Genomic DNA, 21,699 nt, shown 5'->3' with positions numbered 1-21,699 from the left:
CTTACCCTACAAGAGGGATCTACAAGCCTGTGGGGAGACTGGTGGTGTCAGACGTTCTGGCCGTGGGTTGCATTGTTCTGGGTGTTGGGCTGCGAGGACCTGTGTGAGTACCACTGGGCCACCTGGAAGATGAGACGGAGGAGGAGGTAATGTCCGGTCCTGCTATATCTTATCTGCAGTGGGCTTTGATAGAGCGACAGCACTGCCAGAAATACATGTGCTAAATTTACTCGACTCCTAGGGAAATGCATCTACTGGGAGCGTTGAGTCCGGCAGTCTGCTCATGCCCTCATCCCCTGTGCCTTCGGTACTTCACGCAGAATGCTCATGGGGTGAGGCAGACCGGTAGCCGAGCCAGGAGACTATAACGTGAGCTCTCACTCCGCCACCTGCCAGCAAGTCCATAGAGCACCACCGGGCTATGATATTGACAGAAACTATTTGGAGGGGCAGAGGAGAGAGACTTTGCTCCACTGTGTGCCACGTTCATCCACTGATCCATAGGTCAGTGCACCCCCTCAAGTACGCAGGAGCAAAGCGGAGTCGTTCGTGAGAGGGCCAGAAAAAAGGGCAAAACAGACACCAAACAAACCATGCTCCACTTTGAGGCCCGGATGAGCGCTGGCGCCGGATTGACCGGCGTATACACTTGAGGAGCGAGATACCGTGCTGGAGGAAGCAGAGGAGACATAAGGGCTATCCTTCGGACAGTGCAAAGCAGCGTAATGTCTATGGAAGCAAAAATGTGCGCCCAAGACACCTGCATGGACACCATATCCTACAAACTGGAGAAACATGACATCAGACTACAGGAGGGAGAACAAAGTATCTCTAATAGACGAACTAGCATCAAAGGGAGAATCACATCTCCTTATGGAAAACGTGCTAAAATATTTTACCACAAAAAATGAAGATCTTGCAGGGCACTCCCCCAAAACAGTTTACAAATAGTGGGAGTGCCAGAATTTTCAAATATGGGCAGACTGGCAGAATACGTTGCATGTATGCTAGTAACTCTTTGGTGCTGATGCTTTCTCCCGCATTTTGATTGTAGCAAGAGCGCCCTAATAAACAGCCGCCAAGGTCACCAGCTAGACCCATCAGTGCTTGCCTCTTAAATTTTAGGGACTGAAATGAGGCCCTCTCTCTGCCTGGCTTGTTAAGTCTCCTTTGTCCTTCGATGGAAATTCTATCTCGTTCTTTCCATATTTTACCATTGCAGTACAAGAAGCAAGGCCATGTTCATCGCTGCTAATCAAAAGACAGCCGGTGCACTAGAACTTCACTGGACTGCAAGGCGCGGCCTTATCTCTGTAACTGCTTGCCCTTGTCCATATCTCTACTCTATTTCTGGAACCAACTTAATGCACACTTGATATCATTTTCACACCCCGAGGGATGTATAGGAGTGCAGTGTTTTTCTTGGGTCCACCTGTGGAGGAGTGTGGCTCAATGGTTAGAGCGGCAGACCCTGATGCAGAGTTCTGGCCAGGGACCAGGGTTCGATTCCCGCCTCGGCGGGGTCTCGGGCTCAATTTCCTCGGACCTGTTAATTCTCGCCTCGGTGCCTATTCTAATCACGGGCCTCACGCTGCAACTCTAGGCAATAGCTTGCTTAGCCTCCACACCGGCCCCAACAGCGCTAAGGATGCCTGGCTTCACCCTGGGGGTGCCCAGGATTGGACACTTCACAGGGAAAGCCAGGAGGGGTTCCACAGCGGTATGAGTATCAGCGCCAGGAAGCCGAATAGGCGACACCGCAAGGTGACCGTCTGGTGACAGTGCGCTCTATAAGTACCATGACATTTACATTTACATTTACATTTACCTGCAAGCAGTCCTGCTTTGGAATGGGGTCTTGCAATGCACCCTGCCATTTCCTCTTCATTATCCTGCCCACTCTGCACCATCCTCTGGTTGTTTTGTGCTGCTTTCTTTTTGTCTTCAGACTTAATTTCCACAAGGCAGTGTTTTTGGTAGACCTGGGTGTAGGCAGTATCGAGTTTCTGTTTGTGATTTTCTTGAACATAGTAGTCCTACTCCCAGTTCATCCAGATGCTCATTCCAGTTCCTCATGTTTTCTGATGAATAATATCTGTTGGGGAGATGAGACTGAGGAAGGAAGCTTGAGCTTGGTGAGGCAAAACCACTGCAAAAATGTCTCATAGCTCCAAGAGTCCAACTTGCATTACGAATATCTCACATGTCTGAGTAGAATGACAAGATAAGGGAACCAATTCAAAAGCTGCTCTAGTGAATAACACTGTTGTACACTGGTGTCTATGTGTATCCTCTACAAGACTGATTGCTCACTGTGGCGTGTGTAGACAACCTAGAATACTTAGACCCAATGTTGCCACATAATGTGTTTGAACCCACCAGCCAATCTGCCTACTTTGCCAGCAACAATGAATTGACTTTACTTTGTAGGCCCATCGTTGCAGTGGCAACATCACACCCAGAAGTGCCAAAATGCAAACTGATGCTGGATAGACGCATGGGCTGGTTAAACATGTCCTGGGATATTGAATGCCTTGGCAATAAAGACCTGGGGATTTTGGGTCAAATTCAATTTAAGTCATGCAGACTGTGTTGCAAAAATAACCATTTAATTAAATATGCCTGGCATTTTCCTTCTGTGTCTGTTGAGCCATCTCTCACATCCGGCTTTGTTTTTTCTCCTAGTGGTTAAAGTGCCGCAGAAGACCCTGCTGATGGATGCACTGAAGGAGGAATCTGAGATCGTGTATGACTTTTGCATGTGCAACCCCCCTTTTTTTGCCAACCAGCTAGAAGCCAAGGTAGTGTACTCTATAGGTCTGGTGGCTCAGTGGACTAAGCATCCAATCCAGTGTTTGGTCTGACCTGTTGGTCACAGTTTGGAATCCTGCCATGTCATCTCAGTCTTTTGTCCCTCCTAAGGTGATAGAATGAGTACCGTTGAGTTGGGTGACAGCAAACATCTTTTGTTTCAAGAGACCAGAACGGATGAACATACGCTTTACACGTTCTATTTCTTCAGTCTTCAATGTTTATATTTTATTATTATTTTGTTAATGAACAATACTGGTTTCAGAATAATAAAGCATTCTTTCATGTTTAATACAATGTTAATTATATGTACATATTCTCTTTGGTGGAACAACTAAAGTTGTCCTTACCAGTAAACTGTGATATAACCATAGTTCAGTTCTGCCATTGCATGATTCAAGTTTCTTCCGACTGAAATCACCAGATCATATATGCCCACTAGGATTCACAGATTTAGTGCTGAGCTTTGGGCATAAAAAATGTCACGTGCAATGAGCATATATCCCTCATTCCTCCACACCCTAGTCATTCGAGCTGAAGAAGTTGTGTGCGTAGTGCTTGAGGTTGAGTAATTCAGCATATTCATTTTTTTACTGTAGTGTTCTTTGTACCTTCTCTTCAGTTGGTTCATGTAAAGGACAACCTCATCACACACTAGAGCCAGAGTCCACTGCACCACCATTGAGCCTAACCCATTGGACTTTCATTGGACCTAAAGCACAGCCATCTATGAACTATTAAAACGCAGGAAATGTTACTGTCGCTCGCTTACCACTTCTTTTACATTATGACTGAGACTTTCCCTTTTCCTTGTAGTATAATAGCATTTTATTTATACAACTCCATTTATGAATGTATATTTTATCTTGTTTCCTGGACAGGGGGAAAACTCCCGAAATCCACGTAGACCTCCTCCAAGTTCTGTTAACACGGGAGGCATTACGGAGATCATGGCTGAAGGTGGAGAACTGGAGTTTGTCAAGAGAATCATCCACGACAGTCTGCAGCTCAAGAGAAGATTGCGGTAAGTAATCACAAGAACAAGGTTTTTGGGATATAATTCAGGATTTCCAAAGCATTCACTTACGTGTCCATGGCTCAGCTTTTATGGTTTTATTTCAGTAGCCTAGGGCATGATCAACAAAGTTTAAAATATCAAGTCTTAGTATGCTTAGGTCCCTAACAGGTCAGCCTCCTAGCTGTTTCCAGTTTACTGCCTCTAATAGAGTCCTTACCTTAGGAATTCTCCTCTCTAGTCTTCTGATTGATCCAGAAACCTTGTCCCTGCAGTGACTCCCCAGTTCTTCCTGGTGTTGCCTTAGAGCTCTAGAGGCGACTCCACCTCTTGGTGTGACATCACCGAAGGATATTGGGCAAGATCTGCCACTCTGCGTTTTTGTAAATTCATCAGCATTTAGACAGTGATTAGGTCAGCTCTCTTCGCAAAAGTCCTCAGGCTCAGGCTTCAAGACTTGTAGAAGATACTCCAAAAACATTTCTCTGGTATCTGCATGTCGTGTCTGTGATTGAAGCACAAAGCTGATTTGAGTTGCATGTGTGCACCCAAAGACCATCGGGGAGAAAGACAATATTATACTAAGCTATTTTTGGTTATGACCTGTATGGAGATGCCAAAGCACTCGCTGTCTCCGAAAACTAATTTAGCCTCCAGGAATCTTCCTCCTAAGAGACCTTCCCTCAAAAAAATACAAAAAGCATCATATAAAGGAGAAGTCCTCCTTTTCCTCTTGGAAACAGTTACTCTCCAGGGACTGTTAGAAGTCTTGACACTTTTCTCGGACTCTGGACTCTTTCCTATTGTCGGATAAGACCTGGGCATCGAAAAAGATGAGGCCAGAGTTTACTGGTCCTCTAGCTGACCCCAATACAGGTGGGTGACTTTCAGCTTGTAATGCTGGATATTTTCAGGTAATGTCCACCTTCTTCTTGGCTACATCCTAAGGGCGAAAACACTTTTGTGCTTTGGGCTTCATGACTCAGTCGACTCAGACCCCAACACTTCCTGATGTCACATTTCTACGTTCTCTGGCACTGGTGCTGGAAACAAAGATGAAACTAGCTAAGGAGTTTCCCCCAGAACTTCAGGCATTCCTTTTACGCCAAGGCTGTCCCCAGAGCTGACCAAGGTGCTGACCAAAAATTCAAGACAAAATTATCAATATGGCAAAGGTTTTGAATCGGTTCCCTTAGAAGGTTTTGTCTCATTTCAATCACATATCCTGGCCAAGAGCCCGTTATCGAGGTCAGAGGTTTACCTGTTTGGAAGACATTTTTTATTCTCATTCAGATGTCTTGGCTGTGGAATGTAAAGGTTATGGCTGCATGGGCTATGCGAACACAGAAGCGGCAAATCTCCTTCCAGTTTATAATACAGATGCTGACATAAATCTAGATTTATAATATGTCAGTGGCTTGGATATGTCACTAGGAAGTAATTTGCCCGACCCCACTGGGCCCACCTCAGAGGAGATCTCATTGCTTATGACTGCCATTGGAAGGTGTAAAAGCCATAAAGGTGACATGCCCTTCTATGAAGCAAAGTCTGACAATCTACAAGTCCTCCAAAGCAATAGCAGGGCCATTCCTCCTTTCAATGACCGTAACATGTTGGCCTGTGAGAATCCCATTTCTTGCCCATTAGTCCACAGACAAATTGCCAGATGCCATAGAGCTGCTCCGGATGATATACGCATTGTTTTTTCTCACCCTCTACCAGAGAGTCTGTCTGTTCAGACTTCGCTGCCTAAGCGGAATCACCATGCCTTTCCAATAGCACCCCTGAACAGGGAATCCCAAAAACCTGACTCCTTAGGTCAAAACATTTTTACTCTGACAGTTTGGCCCTCCACACAGCTAAAGGCATATGCCTCTTTTGCTGATACGTGTTTGCCTTGTGGGAGTTGGAAAAAATGTACAGGTATCAGCCTGCCGTACCATTTGTCAAAAATCTTTTCTGTCTTAGGGAGTGATGGTCTAAATGTGTCAAAACAGATCATGAAGTTGTGGCTTTCACTCTGCGGACATTTTTGTATGATACATTGGTGCAGCTGACAATCTGTATCAACGTGCCTGGATGCGTTCCACTAGCATCTCTGAAGATGCCCATGATACGCGTATGGACATGTCTTCTCATGGCAAGTAGTTTTTAGAAGAGAAGGTATATTAGGGTTGGAGACTCCCACCAACTCCAAATATGGCCGAAGAGGGAGACCAGAAGAATCCCTTACAGGCGTTCCGACGGGGATGCCAAATATCGTCAGAGTAAAGTAGTAGAAAGGGAGGTGATTGGAAGATGTCAAGGGAAGGCGTTGTGGGGAGGGCAACGGTAAAGGAGTGGCACACATGAGGAGGCGGAGCAAAAAACTCAAGGTCGGCACCGCCCGGGACGATGACTGCAGAGGATGGCAACATAACATCAGTCGCTGCTGACGAAGAAGAAGACTGGGACGTGGAAGACCGGCAAGATTACACCGGTATATAACGCGAGCAGCCCCTAGACGCCACTGCTCCGAGTTTGAGCCATAGCCTCAGGCTGGGGTTGGTGGTGGGACTTATCGACCTAATAGGACCTTTTTAACCCCTTCCACGCTCATGACGAGCTCAGCTTGTCATGAGGTACGCCTGTCGTACGCTCATGACAAGCTGAGCTCGTCATGTAACGCGGTAATTGCGAATCTTTAGCGCACAGCAGTAAAACGCTTAGCGCGGATGGGGTTAAGGATAAAAGAAAGGGAGAAGGGTGTTAGGAGAAAGGAAAACACTCCCTTACATGTCCCTGTTTATTTATTTTTTGCTTTTTGCTTGAACAATGGGTGTTGGTGACTGTCCTAACAAAAGAGAAAAGAGTCTCAAATAGTCTATCTCTTTCTTTTGAGGCATTCCTCTGGGACAGTCCTGAACATCAGACCTTGGATGGGACGTAGTCACAGTCAGACAGTACAGCTGGGCAACTGAGGAGTCAGGCTCAGTCTAAGGACTTTTATCTTGAAGACCTCCCGAGAGTGTAATAGCCTGGTTCCTTCTTAATTGCTCCATTTCTTTTATTACTATTCACAATAAAACTTCCTATAAACACATCAAGGGGCCTCTAGTCATCCTTACTCTCTTTACCGAAGGGTGATTCCTTCCAGTAACATTTTAAGTACAGCAGGTCTATGGTGGACTCTTTGGGCCTAGCCTCCCCAGCATTGCTGTAGATTTTGTGGCTATTCCAGAACAGTACAGTCGTTGTGGAGGAAACTTTATCAGCTCACCAAATATCACACCAGCTATACCACTCCTTTTGGGCCAGGAGTGATCTACAGAATAACATCAACAGCAGCAGTAGGAGAACTAGTTCTCACCATCCTCTGAGGACTCTGCCATCTCTAAACCTTTATAACTACCCTGTCACAGCACCATTTTCCGGTGGGAGGAGAATCTCATTTTGTCACCTATTGGGATGCAATCATGACGGATCGGGGGTCTCGTTAATCCTCCGTGGCTATGCCCTTCCCTTCCTCTTCTTCACTTCACAATAGCCTCCTTCCTGCATATTGTCTTTAAAATACACAATTCAATCCAAGAGGCAGACATACTTCCTTTTTTGGCCATAGGAAGAGAGAGGGGCAAGGGATTCTACACTCTCCATTTCTTGATGGAAGAAGGACTGATGTTGTTCTAGATCTCCACCTCCTGAACTTGTTCATCTGACAGTGATTGTCCATCAGGTGCTGGTGCCTTGAAACTAAGGAGATTGGATGGCGTCCCTGGTCCTCATGGAGACCTTCTTCCCCTTCCAATTCACCTACCTCTCGGGTGCTACTTGAGGTTTCTCAGTAGTATCCCAGCACTACCAGTTTGCAGTCCTACCCTTTGGATTGACGATAGTCTCACCCATCTTTATGACGGTGCTGGTAGTTAATGGCAACTTTACTATGCAGGTCAGGGGTCCATGTATTCCCATACTTGGATGCCTGGCTGTTGAAAGCAGAATCCCTACTTCTGGTCAAGCAGAATCTATAGCTCACAATTACTCCATCACCACCTGGGTTCTGCCATCAACTTTCCGGAATTCTGTTCTCCCGCTCAGGGGTTAACCCAGAGATGACTTGTTTCTCAAATGTCTTGTAATTTGCATTGTCCCTTGCACGGTAGGGTCTTGTGATAGTCAGATAAGCGCTATCTGTTGGCCCTTTCTGCTTTCATATGCTCAAGGTTCAGTGTTCAGATCGCTATAATGGTGTGCTTGCTAAATGTTTTTCGGGTGATAGATAATTACTAACCACAGATTCTCCCTCTTTAGAATATCCACAGGTGCCAGACGCGATCCAGTAGATTTTTCAGCACACCCCCTACGCGTCGTTGGGGGGAGTTGTGTGGCTCCGTGCCCAGTTGGCTCCTCCCCAGAAGTGATGATTGGAGCTGTATATATTGGTCTCCCAAGCATGCTGACATGCGTTCCTTATTTCCGTCCCTTCGTTCATGGATCCGAAACTAGCTCCTACTTTTTGTCGTCAGTAAAGCACCTGTTCCTGCTTAACATTTTTCATTGTGCAAGGGAATATGTCTCTCTCTAAAGCAACAGGGTTTGAACCTTGTAGGGACTGTCACAAACAGATGTCTGTGAAAGATCCTCATGAGTTGCGCTTCCGGTATTTGGGAGTCAGGCCAGGACTCCAAGTCATGTGGGGAGTGTGCCCTGATGAACCCAAAGGTGATCTGGAACTACTAAGCCAAGTTGTATGGCGCCAAAATCCAGTGGAAGTCACGTAAAGGCTGCTCCCTCTCGAAGTCAAGGAAACGGAACATTTCCACCCTCTGGGTTGTTCCTGCTACAGATCTTCATTAGGTGACCCTGCAGCAAACAGAGGCATTAAAAAGCAAGTTACTTAACTTCAGTTATGCTCTTTCTGGTGCATACTCTAACTGCAGATTCCTAACCTTATGAATACTTACATGCACCAGACTGGATGTGGAGAATTTTCTCAGCAAGTCCCTGGAACGTCAGTAGGGGGCGTCGTGCGGCTTTTCACTGCGTCGGTCCTGCCCCAGAAGTGACTTTGGTACCTTACATAGCCACCACCTCTGCACACTGATGTCAGTTTCTTTCTGACCTTGGATGTAGAGCCCTAAGCAATCATATTGTGCCAGTGTCCATATCGGTGTTTTGGAATCTTATTCGTAAATGGAGACTAGATGAGTCTATTTCACCGAACTGGGAGGAGCATGGATCAGTGAGAAATCTGCAGTGGCAAAGTATCCACCAGAAAGTGTGCTGTCGAAGGTAAAAAAACAGTGTTCTTCTGATGGATTCTTTTAACCCTAAATTTGTCACCTTGTGAATACATGCTAAAGCAGCACATCCTTAAGTGGTGGGTCTCTGGAATGATTCAGACCAGGAATTCCTGCAGGATAGACTGGGCAAAATTCCTTTCCCGCTGGATCTAGCTACCCAGGCAGTAGTGCATTGTGAATATGTGTCATGATGCCCATGTTGCCACCTGGCAGATGTCCAAGACAGGCACGGTGTGCACCATTGCAGTGGTCACAGTCTTCTCAATAGTGGAGTGAGCAAGTAAGCCTTCCTTGGGCTGCTTTTTGGCCAACACATAAGAGATCTTGATCCACAGGACAGTCAATTTTGAGATGGTCCACTTCTTTACCGCTTTCCCATTTTGCTCTTTAAAGAAATCTACAAAGCTGATCAACCACCCGATACTCTCTGGTGCTGTTAAGATAGAAGTGCAGGGCCCTCTTGGGGTTGAGAAGACTGTGTCGTTCTTCTTCCGTGGAGGGATGAGGAGGGGCAGAGAAAGCTGGTAGGGTGGGGTGGGTGTACTGCCCTATGTAAAAGGCATTGGCCACCTTCGGGAGAAAAAGTTTTTGCTTGTAGAACCAGTTTGTCTTGAAAAGTGGTATATGGCTGTTGAACCAACAGAGCTTACAATTCATGCAATTACCTGAAGTAATTGCCATGAGGAATGTCTTTTTCCACTTCAGGAGACATAGGGAACAACTATGCATCAGTTGAAATGGTGCACACATGAGAAAATTAAGTTCCCACTGCAGCCTTAAAAATGGTGTTGGCTGGAACATATGAATCAGCATTTCCAAATATGCCTTACGGCAGGTGATTTAAAAAGAGAATGCTAATCAGGTAGTTGGATAAAGGACGTAAGAGCCAACAAATAACCTTTAACTGTTGCCATATCAAGGCCTTGCTGGGCTTGAAGGGGAAAATAACAATGTCCGCAAACTTTAGCTGTAAAGGCTGATTGTTGAGGGAGGAACACAAGACAACACATTTTTCACAGCGTACTGCATAAACATGTTAGGTGGAGGGACGTCATGTACTCATCCCAAACGAACAGCCTGATCGGATGGCATATACTCTTAGCCAAAAGTTCTGGGTACCCCACACTTCTTACTCAGTACACATCCAAAAGGATGGCTTGGGTCCAGTCTTGACTGATCTGTTTCAGGACTCTAGACAGGAGAGGTAGAGGCAGGAAGGCGTACAAGAGTCCCAAGCTCCAATCCAAGGGAAAGACTACTCCAGACTACTTCCTTTGGAACCTCAGCGCTCAGAAGCATGAACACTTTGCATTCTCCGATGTGGCCAGACAATTGAGCCAAGGTTCTCTCCATTGCTGAAAGACGTCCTATGACCTATCCAAGTAAGATCGCCATTTGCTGGGCAAGGTTGGCTAAGCTTGTCCGCCCTGGCATTTAAAGACCCTGTCAGGTGTTGTACTATCGTGGAGATGCCCAGACGATTCTGCCACTTCCAAAGGTGCATATTCTCCTGGCACAGAAACTACAACCTGACTCAAACCTTTTTTGTTACCATATGACATTAGTGCTGCCTGTGAGAACCTGCACCTGTTCTCCCTTGATGGACGGGAGGAACACTTTCAGTACCAAGTGCCCGCAGTACCAACAAGTTGATCAGGAGATGGGCTTCCACCACAGAACAGAACCCTCTGATCTTCACATCTCCCAAATTAGTCCCAAATCCAACAATGATGCATTTGTCACAACCATTATGTCTGGGGAGGGATTGGGGTTTGCCACCTGTTCAATTGCGGTTCAGCAACCACCACAGCAGGACTTCTGCAGTCTCCTCTGACATCAGAATGTGATCTGAAATGTTCCCTTTGTACTTAGACCTCAAATCCCACTGCAGAAGCATGCATGTGCCACCTAGCGTGGCATGAGGCCAGGGAGCCGTTCTCTCTGATACCGGAGTCAAAAGATTTAAATCTGGATCATAGCTTCATTTGTCCTGGACTCTATGTAGCGGCTCAGAAAAGCTCTAAGTCCATAATAGCTCCAATGAAAAGGAATCTTTAAGCAGTCAGGTGTGACTTGGGCATGTTGATGGAAAGACCCAACAAGTTGACCGTCATCTGGAGGTGGTTTACAACTGTTTAAGGCGAACCTGCCTTTAGCACCCAGTTGTTGACGTATGGGAAGCATGTTAATCCGACCTCCGAAACTGGGCACCTTGCTTTTGTCAAGCAGCATCATACTCTGGAGAGCCTGGTGGTACAGGCCTCCACCAGTAGAGTTAACCCCAATTTCTTTCTCGCTACCCTGCTTGGCAGGAAGTCAAAGAGAATGGAGACATTTGGAAAGAGGTTGTTCTCTGCTAACCTTGCTGTTAGCTCACTCAACACCACCTGCTTGAGGGGCCGATACTCAATTGCAGAAATTTTACCTGTTGTACTAGAAGAATTCTGAGCACGTTTGGTGCAGACCATCCAGGATGACTACAATGTGGCCAAGTCCGTCATCCAATTAGGACTGGACACGACAGGATGCTTTAGCATAGCGGTCGGCACTAGCGTCATGCTTTGGTGCCACTTATGGAGGAGATGCATAGGCTTTTTGGGTGCTGTCAGTTGTTGCCCATTAAAATGCCTTTCGATTGGTCTCTCCTCTTTGGTGAAAGTCCAACTGCACACTTGAGCGCTTTAAAGAAAACGGAGAAATTGCGATCACTTGATCTTTCTACACAATTTTGCTCTTTTCAAGGCACTGATTGTGATAAGGACTTTTAGCTTCAACCAACATCAAGGCCCACCACCCCAACAGCAGGTACCCCAGTCCTTTCAAAGGTAAGGAATTTAGCAGGCAGCGCCTAGGCCAATATGGGAAACAAATGCCCCAGTCACTCCAACAGCAGCCTCCGAGACACTTTAGTTTGTCTTAGTCGTACATGATGAGAATCACTAATTTTTTTCCAGGAGTGGGAAGCAATAGCGCCCACCACGTAGTACAAAGGGGCTACGCACTGCCATTCTTTTACATCCCTTTGACAATTCTACCTAAATCCAAGTCACTTTCGGAGCAACATTCAGCTGCAGGAAGTTGAAGCTCTTTTGAAGAAAGGACCCATGCAGCGGGTCCCGGCCTCCTACCATTTTCAATAGCTTTTAAAACCGTAAAAGGCATTTGCCCTATTTTATAACCCTCAACTTCTTTCTTACTAAGGACAAATTGAATGTGCTCATACTGGCCCATGTTCTCTCTGCCCTGGATCCAGGAAACTGAGTTGGACCTGAAGGACACACATTTCCATGTCTCCGTCCTGCAGGCCCACAGACGCTATCTGTAGTTCAAGGTGGGCCACAAGCATTTTAAGTTTGCTGTGCTCCATTTTGGCTTCACTACTGCCCTTTGGTATTTACGAAAGTGATGACAGTGGTCAGAGTGTATCTTCAGAGGTCAGGAGTACCAGTCTTTCCCTGCTTCAACAACTGTCTGCTGAAGGTGGGCTAGCCACAGTCAGTCGTAGACCACCTTCAGATGATGGCAAACCTCATTACATCATTGGAGTTCACAATCAATTTGCCAAAGTCACACCTAACTTCGCAGTTTTATTTTTTCACGGGAGCCCTCCTGGCTTTGGTGTACTTTCAAGACCTCCCCTGGGATGAGTCCATGGCATTCAGGCTATGATTCCTATATTTCAGCTTCAATCCTGCGACAGCAGCGCCATGTGGTCGTGCAACAAGCAGAGGCTGGGGTGGGGGGGGGGGGGTCCTTGACTTAGTGCCAAGAGGCTCTGTACCTCTGAACTTGGCTAAGTGGTCAGGGCATCTTTCTGATCATACACCGCCTGGCAGGATCTTTGCATGCCAGGGTATACAAACTGAGCTAGCAACCTCTAGCTGATCATGAATGACAACTGCACCCTGAAGTGGCTCAGGAGGTCTTCCACCAATGGGGAAAGGCCCAGTACTATCTGCTCTCCACCACCCATAATGTGCAGTGTTTAAACTTTTGTGTGCTTGAGTTCCCAAGAAGGCTCTCTCTTTGAGAGTCATTCTGCCCGAAGTGGGGCACAGGACTCCTGTATGCCTTTCTGCCTCCACTTCTCCTGTCACTAGTTCCAAAGAAGATCCGGATCAACCGGGCCCAATCCATTCTAGTGTCCCCAGATAGGGCCAGGAGAGTGTGGTACATGGAACTTCTATGCATGAGCATCTATCCTGCAATCCCTCTGCCACAGAAGGAGGAAAGAATCTTGCATCCAGGCGTGCACAATGAATACCTCCATGCATAGAGATTAGGAAGCAGCAGTTGAGCAGCATTCGCTCAACCTCCCAAAGTATTGGATGTCATCCAGACGGCCAAGCGTCATCCTATGAAATAGTCTATGCCAGATGCTTGGACTGGTTTGTGGCTTAGTGTGGCACCTGTAACACAGACCCATTGCAGCACAAACTGTCAGATAGTTTGTTCTGTCTGTAGCCCAGCAAGGACTTATGGTGGGCACTATTAAGGTTACTTATCCAGTATTATGGGTGTCTTTCATAGATTCACATGCCTGAATCATTCCCTGTCGTCGAGACGGGAGTCCCCGGCACATAGAAAAGTAATGTCCTATAGACATACATAGAGAAAAGTAGGCCTAAGGGCCTTGCCTTAGTAGCCTATCTATGTCCTTTTGTAAAAAGGACCAAATTCCAGAAGGTAGCCAATCAGCTACCACCTCCCTCTAGAACCTTCCTGTCAGGAGCCTCAGTCTCTCAGATTTTCTACCGCACGTTGTGCTAGGGAGTCTCCACCTGAGTTCTCCTCAGGTTTCCTAGTTTTATCTCTTTTCCTCACAGAAATTGGATATTTCCTTCAAAAATCAACAATGGCTGATCAACAGAAGAAAGGTCTCTTCAGAGCTTGCTCATCTTGTGGTAAGAAGAGACTCCACGTCGATGACAAGCATGAAACTTGCCTATACTGTCTTTATCCAGATCATTCTCCCAAGGAATGTAGAATTTGTAGAACATTCTCTACAAAGACACTTAAAGACAGAGAAGGAAGGCTGCTCCTCTGGTTGAACAGACTGAAAACCAGAGACAACCTGGAATCTTCAGAGGACGGTGAGATGGCTTCAGTTTCCTCAAAATTATCCTTGAAGAGGCCAAGGGTTGCTTCCCCTAGCCCTACAGACGTTCCTCCTAAAAAGACTGCCACAAAGTCTTCAGAGGCAAAATCTACCACGTCTGACAAGGAGGCTCCTGCCTTCAGGAAGCCTGCGCAGTCGTCGACCACGATTTCGTCGACGCTTCCCTCAGCACTGAGGAAAACCATCTCTACAGTCTATGTTTCTACATCGAAGACGACGGCGTCGTCAGCATCTTCATCGACGACGACGACTACTCCATCGTCGACGGCGGGTAAGCCTGTGTCGTCGATTATTCTCATAAAAAGCCAAAACCGTCGACGCCTGCACCGCCGACGAAGACCCCCTCGACGACAGGCGTGCCGTCGACGAAGACATCGACGACGGTAAGAACATCGTCGTCGACGAAGACACCGTCGTCGAGCGCTCCATCGACGACAAAGACACAGTCGACGAGCACACCATCAACGACGGGGCCGTCGACGAAGGTACCGTCGACGAAGGTACCGTCGACGACATCACCATCGGCAATCGGAATTCAGTCGACGACGACACCGTCGACGAGGCCATCGACGACGACACCGTCGACGCTATGGAAACAATCCGACTTGATTCCACCCAAAAAGAGTACAAAAAATCCAATTACACCGGATTTAACGTCTCCAAGCAGGGTTAAAAAATTACCCCCATCTTGTCTACTGCAAGAAGACGAATCGGACGATGACCAGTACGGTCAGGCCACCAGTCCCTCAGATCTCATAGTAAAGTGCCAGAGCACAGATGAAGATGGCGATGATGTAGTTTTTACGGAGGAGACTGTACATTCACAGGTACAGACGCAGGTCACACCTATGGTATGCCTTCCAGTATCTATAGTCTCAGACCTACAATACTTGATCCAAGACTACAAGAAGCGATTTCTTGAATCGCCAACGGCCCCGTCAACGGAGAAAACTCCAGTGTCATCTGGGCCGACCTCATCTCCAAGACCGAGACCATCACCTTTGGTGATCCGTCGTGAGAGCGAAACAGTACAACATATCCCGTATTCTGACGACGAGGGCGAGGAACCAGAAGATGGGGAGGTACAGGACGACCTGTCCGACCACAGGGATGATGAAGACTACATCGCTCCATCTCCAGCCACACCTGAACCCACTACTTCGGACTCGTCGCCGGCGGACATTGGCGGATTCCACAATTTAGTGGAGAGAGCGGCCACGAGATTCCATATGACTATGGACTCCCATGAAACAGACTGTTTCCTATATGATTTTAAAGACCCAGTCAGAAAAACAACGAGATCAATTCCTATCATTGATCACATATGGGAACAAGGGCAACAATTGATGCAGGCACCAGCCTCGGTCTCCGCAGTGGTACCCAGACTGGACAAGAAGTATAAGGCAACAGCACCAGCATGCCTTACTGGGCATCCCAAGCCAGATTCCGTGGTTACCGAGGCAACAGATCGGTGGGTGCTCCAATTGATCCAATACGGACATTCATTGGAATTCAATTCAATTCCCCCGATAACTCCTCCTCGCAAGCTCCAACACAGACACTTACGATTACTCCTTCAAGAGATCTCTTCAATGTTAAAGAAAGGAGCAATAGAGCGAGTCCCATCAGCTCACAAAGGGAAGGGATTTTATTCCCACTTCTTTCTAGTACAACAGAAACGGAAAAAATGGAGGCCCATCCTAGATCTCAGGGCACTCAATACATTCTTGAAGAGTCAATCGTTTCGGATGGTGACTATCCAAGTGATCTTGGGGTCACTAGAGGAAGGAGACTTTATGACGTCTTTAGACCTACAAGACGCATATTATCACATCCCAATACACAAACGCCACAGAAAATTCCTCAGATTCACAGTAGCGGGTCAACACTACCAATTCTGTGTCCTCCCATTCGGCCTCAAATCGGCACCTCGAATTTTCACCAAGCGCCTCTCCCCTGTGGCAGCTTTCCTACGACAGCATGGACACCAAGTCTTCCCCTACCTGGACGACTGGCTGGTGAAAGCACCATCTATAACAGGCGCCGCAGAGTCTTCCAACGCCTGTCTCAAAATTTTCCAGCAACTGGGCTTGACGCTCAATCACGAGAAGTCTACCTTACAGCCCTCCAGAGTTCTTACCTTTCTGGGGGCAACTTTGAATACGGAATGTTAAAAAGCATTCCCATCTCAAGAGAGGAAGCACAAGCTGATTACTGTGGCCACCGCAGTGGCTTCAAAGAAAACCCTGCTGGTCCGTACTTTCAAGTCCCTCCTGGGGATGATGTCCTCGTGTATCCTGCTTATTCCACACTGTCGGCTCAGGATGCGCCCCCTGCAAGAGGCCTTGACCAGGCAGTGGACTCAGAGCACAAGCTCTTTCGAGGATCACATCGTGATTACTCAACAAATAACCAAGGCCTTGCTCTGGTGGAGGACGCCTAAGAACCTCTCGCAAGGACTACCATTCCTGCTACCTGCAACTCCACACGTAATAACTACAGATGCCTCTCTAGAGGGATGGGGAGCGGTCCTTCAAGAATTACAGATCAGCGGCAAGTGGACAGACCAGGAACGGCAGCTCCATATCAACCTCCTAGAACTGAGGGCAGTTTTCCTATCTCTGCAGGCCTTCCTCCCGCGCATCACAAACTCCACAGTACTTGTCAGAACAGACAACACCACGACAATGCATTACTTTAACAAGCAGGGAGGGACGCATTCGCGAACACTATCTCGTGAATCGCAGAAAATTTGGAACTGGCTAGTGCTCCACAATATCACGCTGACAGCAGAGTATGTCCTAGGCAAGGACAACGTCATAGCAGATGTTCTAAGCAGACAGAGATCCCTGTCCCACGAATGGGAACTCGAACAGAAAGTGCTGAATCGCATCTTCTCGGAATGGGGAAGTCCGCAGATCGACCTCTTTGCCACCAGGGAGAACGCCAAATGCCGCAACTTCGCAAGTTGGCATCCCCAGTCGCGGTCCCTCGGAAATGCATTTTCCATCGCCTGGCTTTATGTGTTTGCGTACGCATTTCCTCCATTTCCCCTGATACCAAGAGTCCTTCGGAAAATGAAAGCGGAGCGCTGCACCCTGATTCTGATTGCCCCGTTCTGGCCGAGGCAGCATTGGTTCACGGACCTCCATCGCCTCTCAGTCCCACCGCCAATCCGTTTGGGCCAACATCCATCTCTACTCACGATGTCCAAAGGCCAGGTACTGCACCCGAATCTGAAATCTCTCAGATTATCGGCATGGCTCCTGAGTACCGAGAATTCTACCAACTAGACATTCCGCAGGAGTGCAAGGATGTCCTCGCGAAAGCAAGAGCAGACAGCACAAACAAGACCTATTCCTTAAAATGGAAACGCTTTTGCATTTGGGGTAAGGATAATGGTTTCCATCCTTTCCGGATTACTCCAGAGCAGCTATTGCCATATCTGTTACACCTGGCACAATCGGGACTTGCGCATGCCTCTATCAGAGTTCATCTGGCAGCAATTTCCCGGTTAACGAGAACTTCAAAAGTGCCCTCTCTCTGGTCCCACAGGTTAATAAAGCAATTCCTTAAGGGGCTCTACAGATCCTTCCGTAGACCAAGAAGAGTTCCACCAACATGGCATCTCAATGTGGTACTCAACCAATTGATGAAACACCCTTTCGAGCCCATCCATAGGGCGGATCTCAAATATATCTCCTGGAAGACAGCCCTTCTATTGGCTCTGACCTCAGCTAGAAGGGTCAGCGAACTACAGGCTCTTTCCATACAAGATCCCTTCATGCAGTTCAAGGAAGATAGAGTGATTCTAAGAACGAATCCTCGATTTATTCCTAAGGTCCCGTCGGACTTCCATTTAAATGAACCCTTAGTCTTCCGATCATTCTTCCCAAATCCCAATACTGCAGCTGAAAGATCCCTGCATTCCTTGGACCTGAAGAGGTGTCTTATGTTTTACCTTGACAAAACAAAACATTTCAGGAAAACGAATCAGCTTTTCATCGCTTTCAGCAGACCAAGAAAGGGCATGCCACTTTCCAAACAAAGCATTTCACGATGGATATCTTCTGCAATTGCCTTTTGCCATGACAAAGCCAGAAGGCCATTACAATCCAAAGTACAAGCTCATTCTACAAGAGCTGTGTCCACATCAGCTGCGGTATTTGCTGGCGTGCCAATACTGGACATTTGCAGGGCAGCGACCTGGAAGTCGCCACACACCTTTACCAGGCACTACTGCCTGGATACGGAACTGATGCAGGATGCAGCTGTGGGCCAGGCTGTGCTTCGCCATCTATTCCAGTGAGGTGAGCCTTCCTCCTTCCCACCATCCTTCACTGGTATGCACATTTATTTACTTACTTCTTGTAACTTGTTGATGGTTCTTAGTCGCATGATATGTATTATCTCAGACTGCTTATGCTGTTCCATCAGAAATGTGCATACTGTATTGCTTGCTACTCTGATTCAGGCATGTGAATCTATGAAAGACACCCATAATACTGGATAAGAAATGCGTTACTTACCTGTAACTGCAGCTATCCAGTATTGGTGTCTTTCATAGATTAACATGCAACCCTCCCGCCTCCCCTGGAAGGTCTCACCTCTCTCTCTCTAACATGTATTACGCCTACCTACCTTGGTGCGTACGAAAATCTGAGAGACTGAGGCTCCTGACAGGAAGGTTCTAGAGGGAGGTGGTAGCTGATTGGCTACCTTCTGGAATTTGGTCCTTTTTACAAAAGGACATAGATAGGCTACTAAGGCAAGGCCCTTAGGCCTACTTTTCTCTATGTATGTCTATAGGACATTACTTTTCTCTGTACCGGGGACTCCCGTCTCGACAACTGGGAATGATTCAGGCATGTGAATCTATGAAAGACACCAATACTGGATAACTGCAGTTACAGGTAAGTAACGCATTTCTTCTTGTTCATCCAGTCTTTTTGAATTTACTGGACTAACCATCCTTGTTCAATTCACCTGATGTGATGCATTTTGTCAAAGGTTTGACCCACATGTTTGTCCCTAAACCTTTTGTGATGCAACTGCGGGACCTTAATTTGGACCTTACTTTCCTGATGTGTACTCTTTTTGTGTCATTCTACATCTGTCCCCTATGTCTCTTGACCCCAAAGATGTTTTTTGTCATTGTGATAACTTCAGCATGTCACATGAACATCAAGCTCCGGCAGTCCAGCCACCTTACACCAACACCTTTCTTGACAAGCTTGTGCTGGGAACCAGAGAGGCTTTTCTCATGAAAGTTGTGACTTAATTTCATATAGGCAGTCCATCACTCTTTCAAAGTTCTTTGCCTCCCCATGGCCCTCAAAAGAGGAGTAGAGACGCCACCATTTGAACCCCAGTTCTCAGTGTTTCTGTTTTTATACGGATCGTACCAAAGACCATTGTGTGGACCATCAGCCCTTTGCGGGGTGCTCTGGGGCATTGAAGGTAAAGTGGTGCAGAAGCATACTTTGCCCCGATGGATAGTCCTCTGTATTAAAATCTCCTATGTGATGATGAAGAAACACCTTGTAGTAGGATTAAGGGCCCCTTTTCTACCAGGGCTAGTCTCCCACTACTGCATTGGCATGCTGAGGGCCTGTTCTGGATTTCTGCCAGGTGGCAACCTGGACATCAGTGCACCCATTCATAAAGCACTGCTGCCTCAACAGCCACTTTCTAAAGGAAGGGCATTTTGGCTGTTCAGTCCTGCTGGACTTTTTTTTTATCTCAACTTGGGGAGGTACCGCTGTGGTATCTTTTTTATTTGTATTTTTTACAGAGTTTTATATAGCGCGAACTTGACCCGAATCGGGTATCAACGCGCTTTACATAGCACCACTTGCATTATATGAGGACACCTTCATTTTTTTATCTATTCTAAAGGCGAGGAACCTGCGCTTTGATTAAGTATCCACCAGAAAGAGTGTTACTGAAGGTATGTAACTTGTTCTTTATGAGTTCCCTTCTACACCTTCTGTTTATTTTTCTTCAGTCTGATTTGAAACTTGTTTTGAAATTTTTTATGAAAGACTTGTTTGAGCCCCATGCACAGTTGCCAAGATTGACTATTTAGTCTTATTTGTTCTCCATTACCTGGTTAGTTTGGTCACACTCATCTTCGCATCCTTCTTAACCAAGATGGTTTTGCCTTTCATATTAGCCCTTCCATCGTTCTTTCCTCTTTGACATCCAACAAAACATGAGGAATTGCTGCATAGGCTGGATCCTGTATGTATAGTGTCACACTTCATTGATCACACGTGACAAGACAGAGTAGATAACTAGGTTTTTCCAGGTTATGCAAGAGCAAAGAAGGGTAAATACATCATTTCTTGAATCAAAATCTGCTATGTCCTGGCAAGAAAGATCCTCCAGAGCATACATGCTCATTCTACCACAGCTACAGCTGCTTCCACTGTCCTTTCTAGAGGCATACCGTTTGCTGATATCTGCTAGTTGGCTGCATTACTTGGTCACACTTAAATACTTTTGCAATGCACTATTGCGCCATATCTCAAGTATGTAGTGAGTGACAGGTACTTTGCTTGTGTTGCATGATTTCTTTTGTTAACTGGCAATACTTCATCCCTTTTCCTAGGAAGTCTTTCATAAGGTGAGGAATATATGTGCAGGATTATCCTGCAAAAAAAAGTCCCTTACATTGTTAAATTATTTATGATATATATATGATCTTTCTGCAGATTATTCACTACTCTTCCTCCCAATCGGACATTTACCAATTGTTTTTCTTTCGATGACGTTTCAAGTACAGTGTGCTGTGACTTGTCCCATAGCAGACAACAAGCATGGGTACCAACTTAATTTTGTATTATTTTATGCAGTTATTGGGTTTGGACGTACACTACTTTTGTTGATTTTTCCCACATATTTTTGGTCCCAGGTGGTTGAATTTCGACACTGACTGTTTGGAAACTAGCCTGCCTCTTGACTACTGTTTTGTGCTACTTCACTGGATACTTTCAGCAGATCGCTGACCAATGTTTGACGCCCGGCATCCGGTCGTGCCTGCACTCATCAGGGTGTGTCTATCCTTCCTTGACAACCGACACTGGAGAATGTAGACTAGAAGGGGTTGATGGAACGGACACCCTTCCATGCGTAACGCATGGAGCAACTCGAAATGTCCAAGGTCAAATCATGATGTCTGTTACATGCGTCTGTTTCTCGATTATACCACCTGGAAGTCCTTCCTCACCTATTGTTCGAAGAATATCTTTGGCTACCAACAGATGAGGCACTAGGCACAACATTTCCCAACAGGCATCCTACGAAACTTCGAGTATTTTGAGAGAGGAAGATCCCTTAAGCCCCGAAGAAGGTGAAGATGCAGGCCCATCCGGAATGGTGGCTGCCGAAGCAGCGCACAGCCTGTACCCTCAAGCGTGTCTGATCATGAGGAAGAAGAGGACATTAAGCCGATTATCTTTGGTCATCAA

General features: G+C 46.6%; 1 protein-coding gene across 1 annotated transcript in view; it reads left to right on the top strand.

The window, feature by feature from the left end:
- Positions 1–21,699, top strand: part of METTL16 (methyltransferase 16, RNA N6-adenosine) — a 513,950-nt gene that overhangs the window by 247,245 nt on the left and 245,006 nt on the right. Inside the window, exons 5-6 of the mRNA XM_078679306.1 lie at positions 2,686–2,801; positions 3,693–3,835. Coding sequence (XP_078535432.1) covers positions 2,686–2,801; positions 3,693–3,835 — 259 coding nt within the window. The remainder of the gene's footprint in view (positions 1–2,685; positions 2,802–3,692; positions 3,836–21,699) is intronic.

The sequence above is a fragment of the Lissotriton helveticus genome, chromosome 3_1, assembly GCF_964261635.1.
Source record: "Lissotriton helveticus chromosome 3_1, aLisHel1.1, whole genome shotgun sequence".
In the NCBI taxonomy this organism is placed as follows: Eukaryota; Metazoa; Chordata; class Amphibia; order Caudata; family Salamandridae; genus Lissotriton; species Lissotriton helveticus.
Note: the sequence above shows the minus strand (reverse complement) of the source record. Positions and strands in the feature narration are given on the sequence as shown.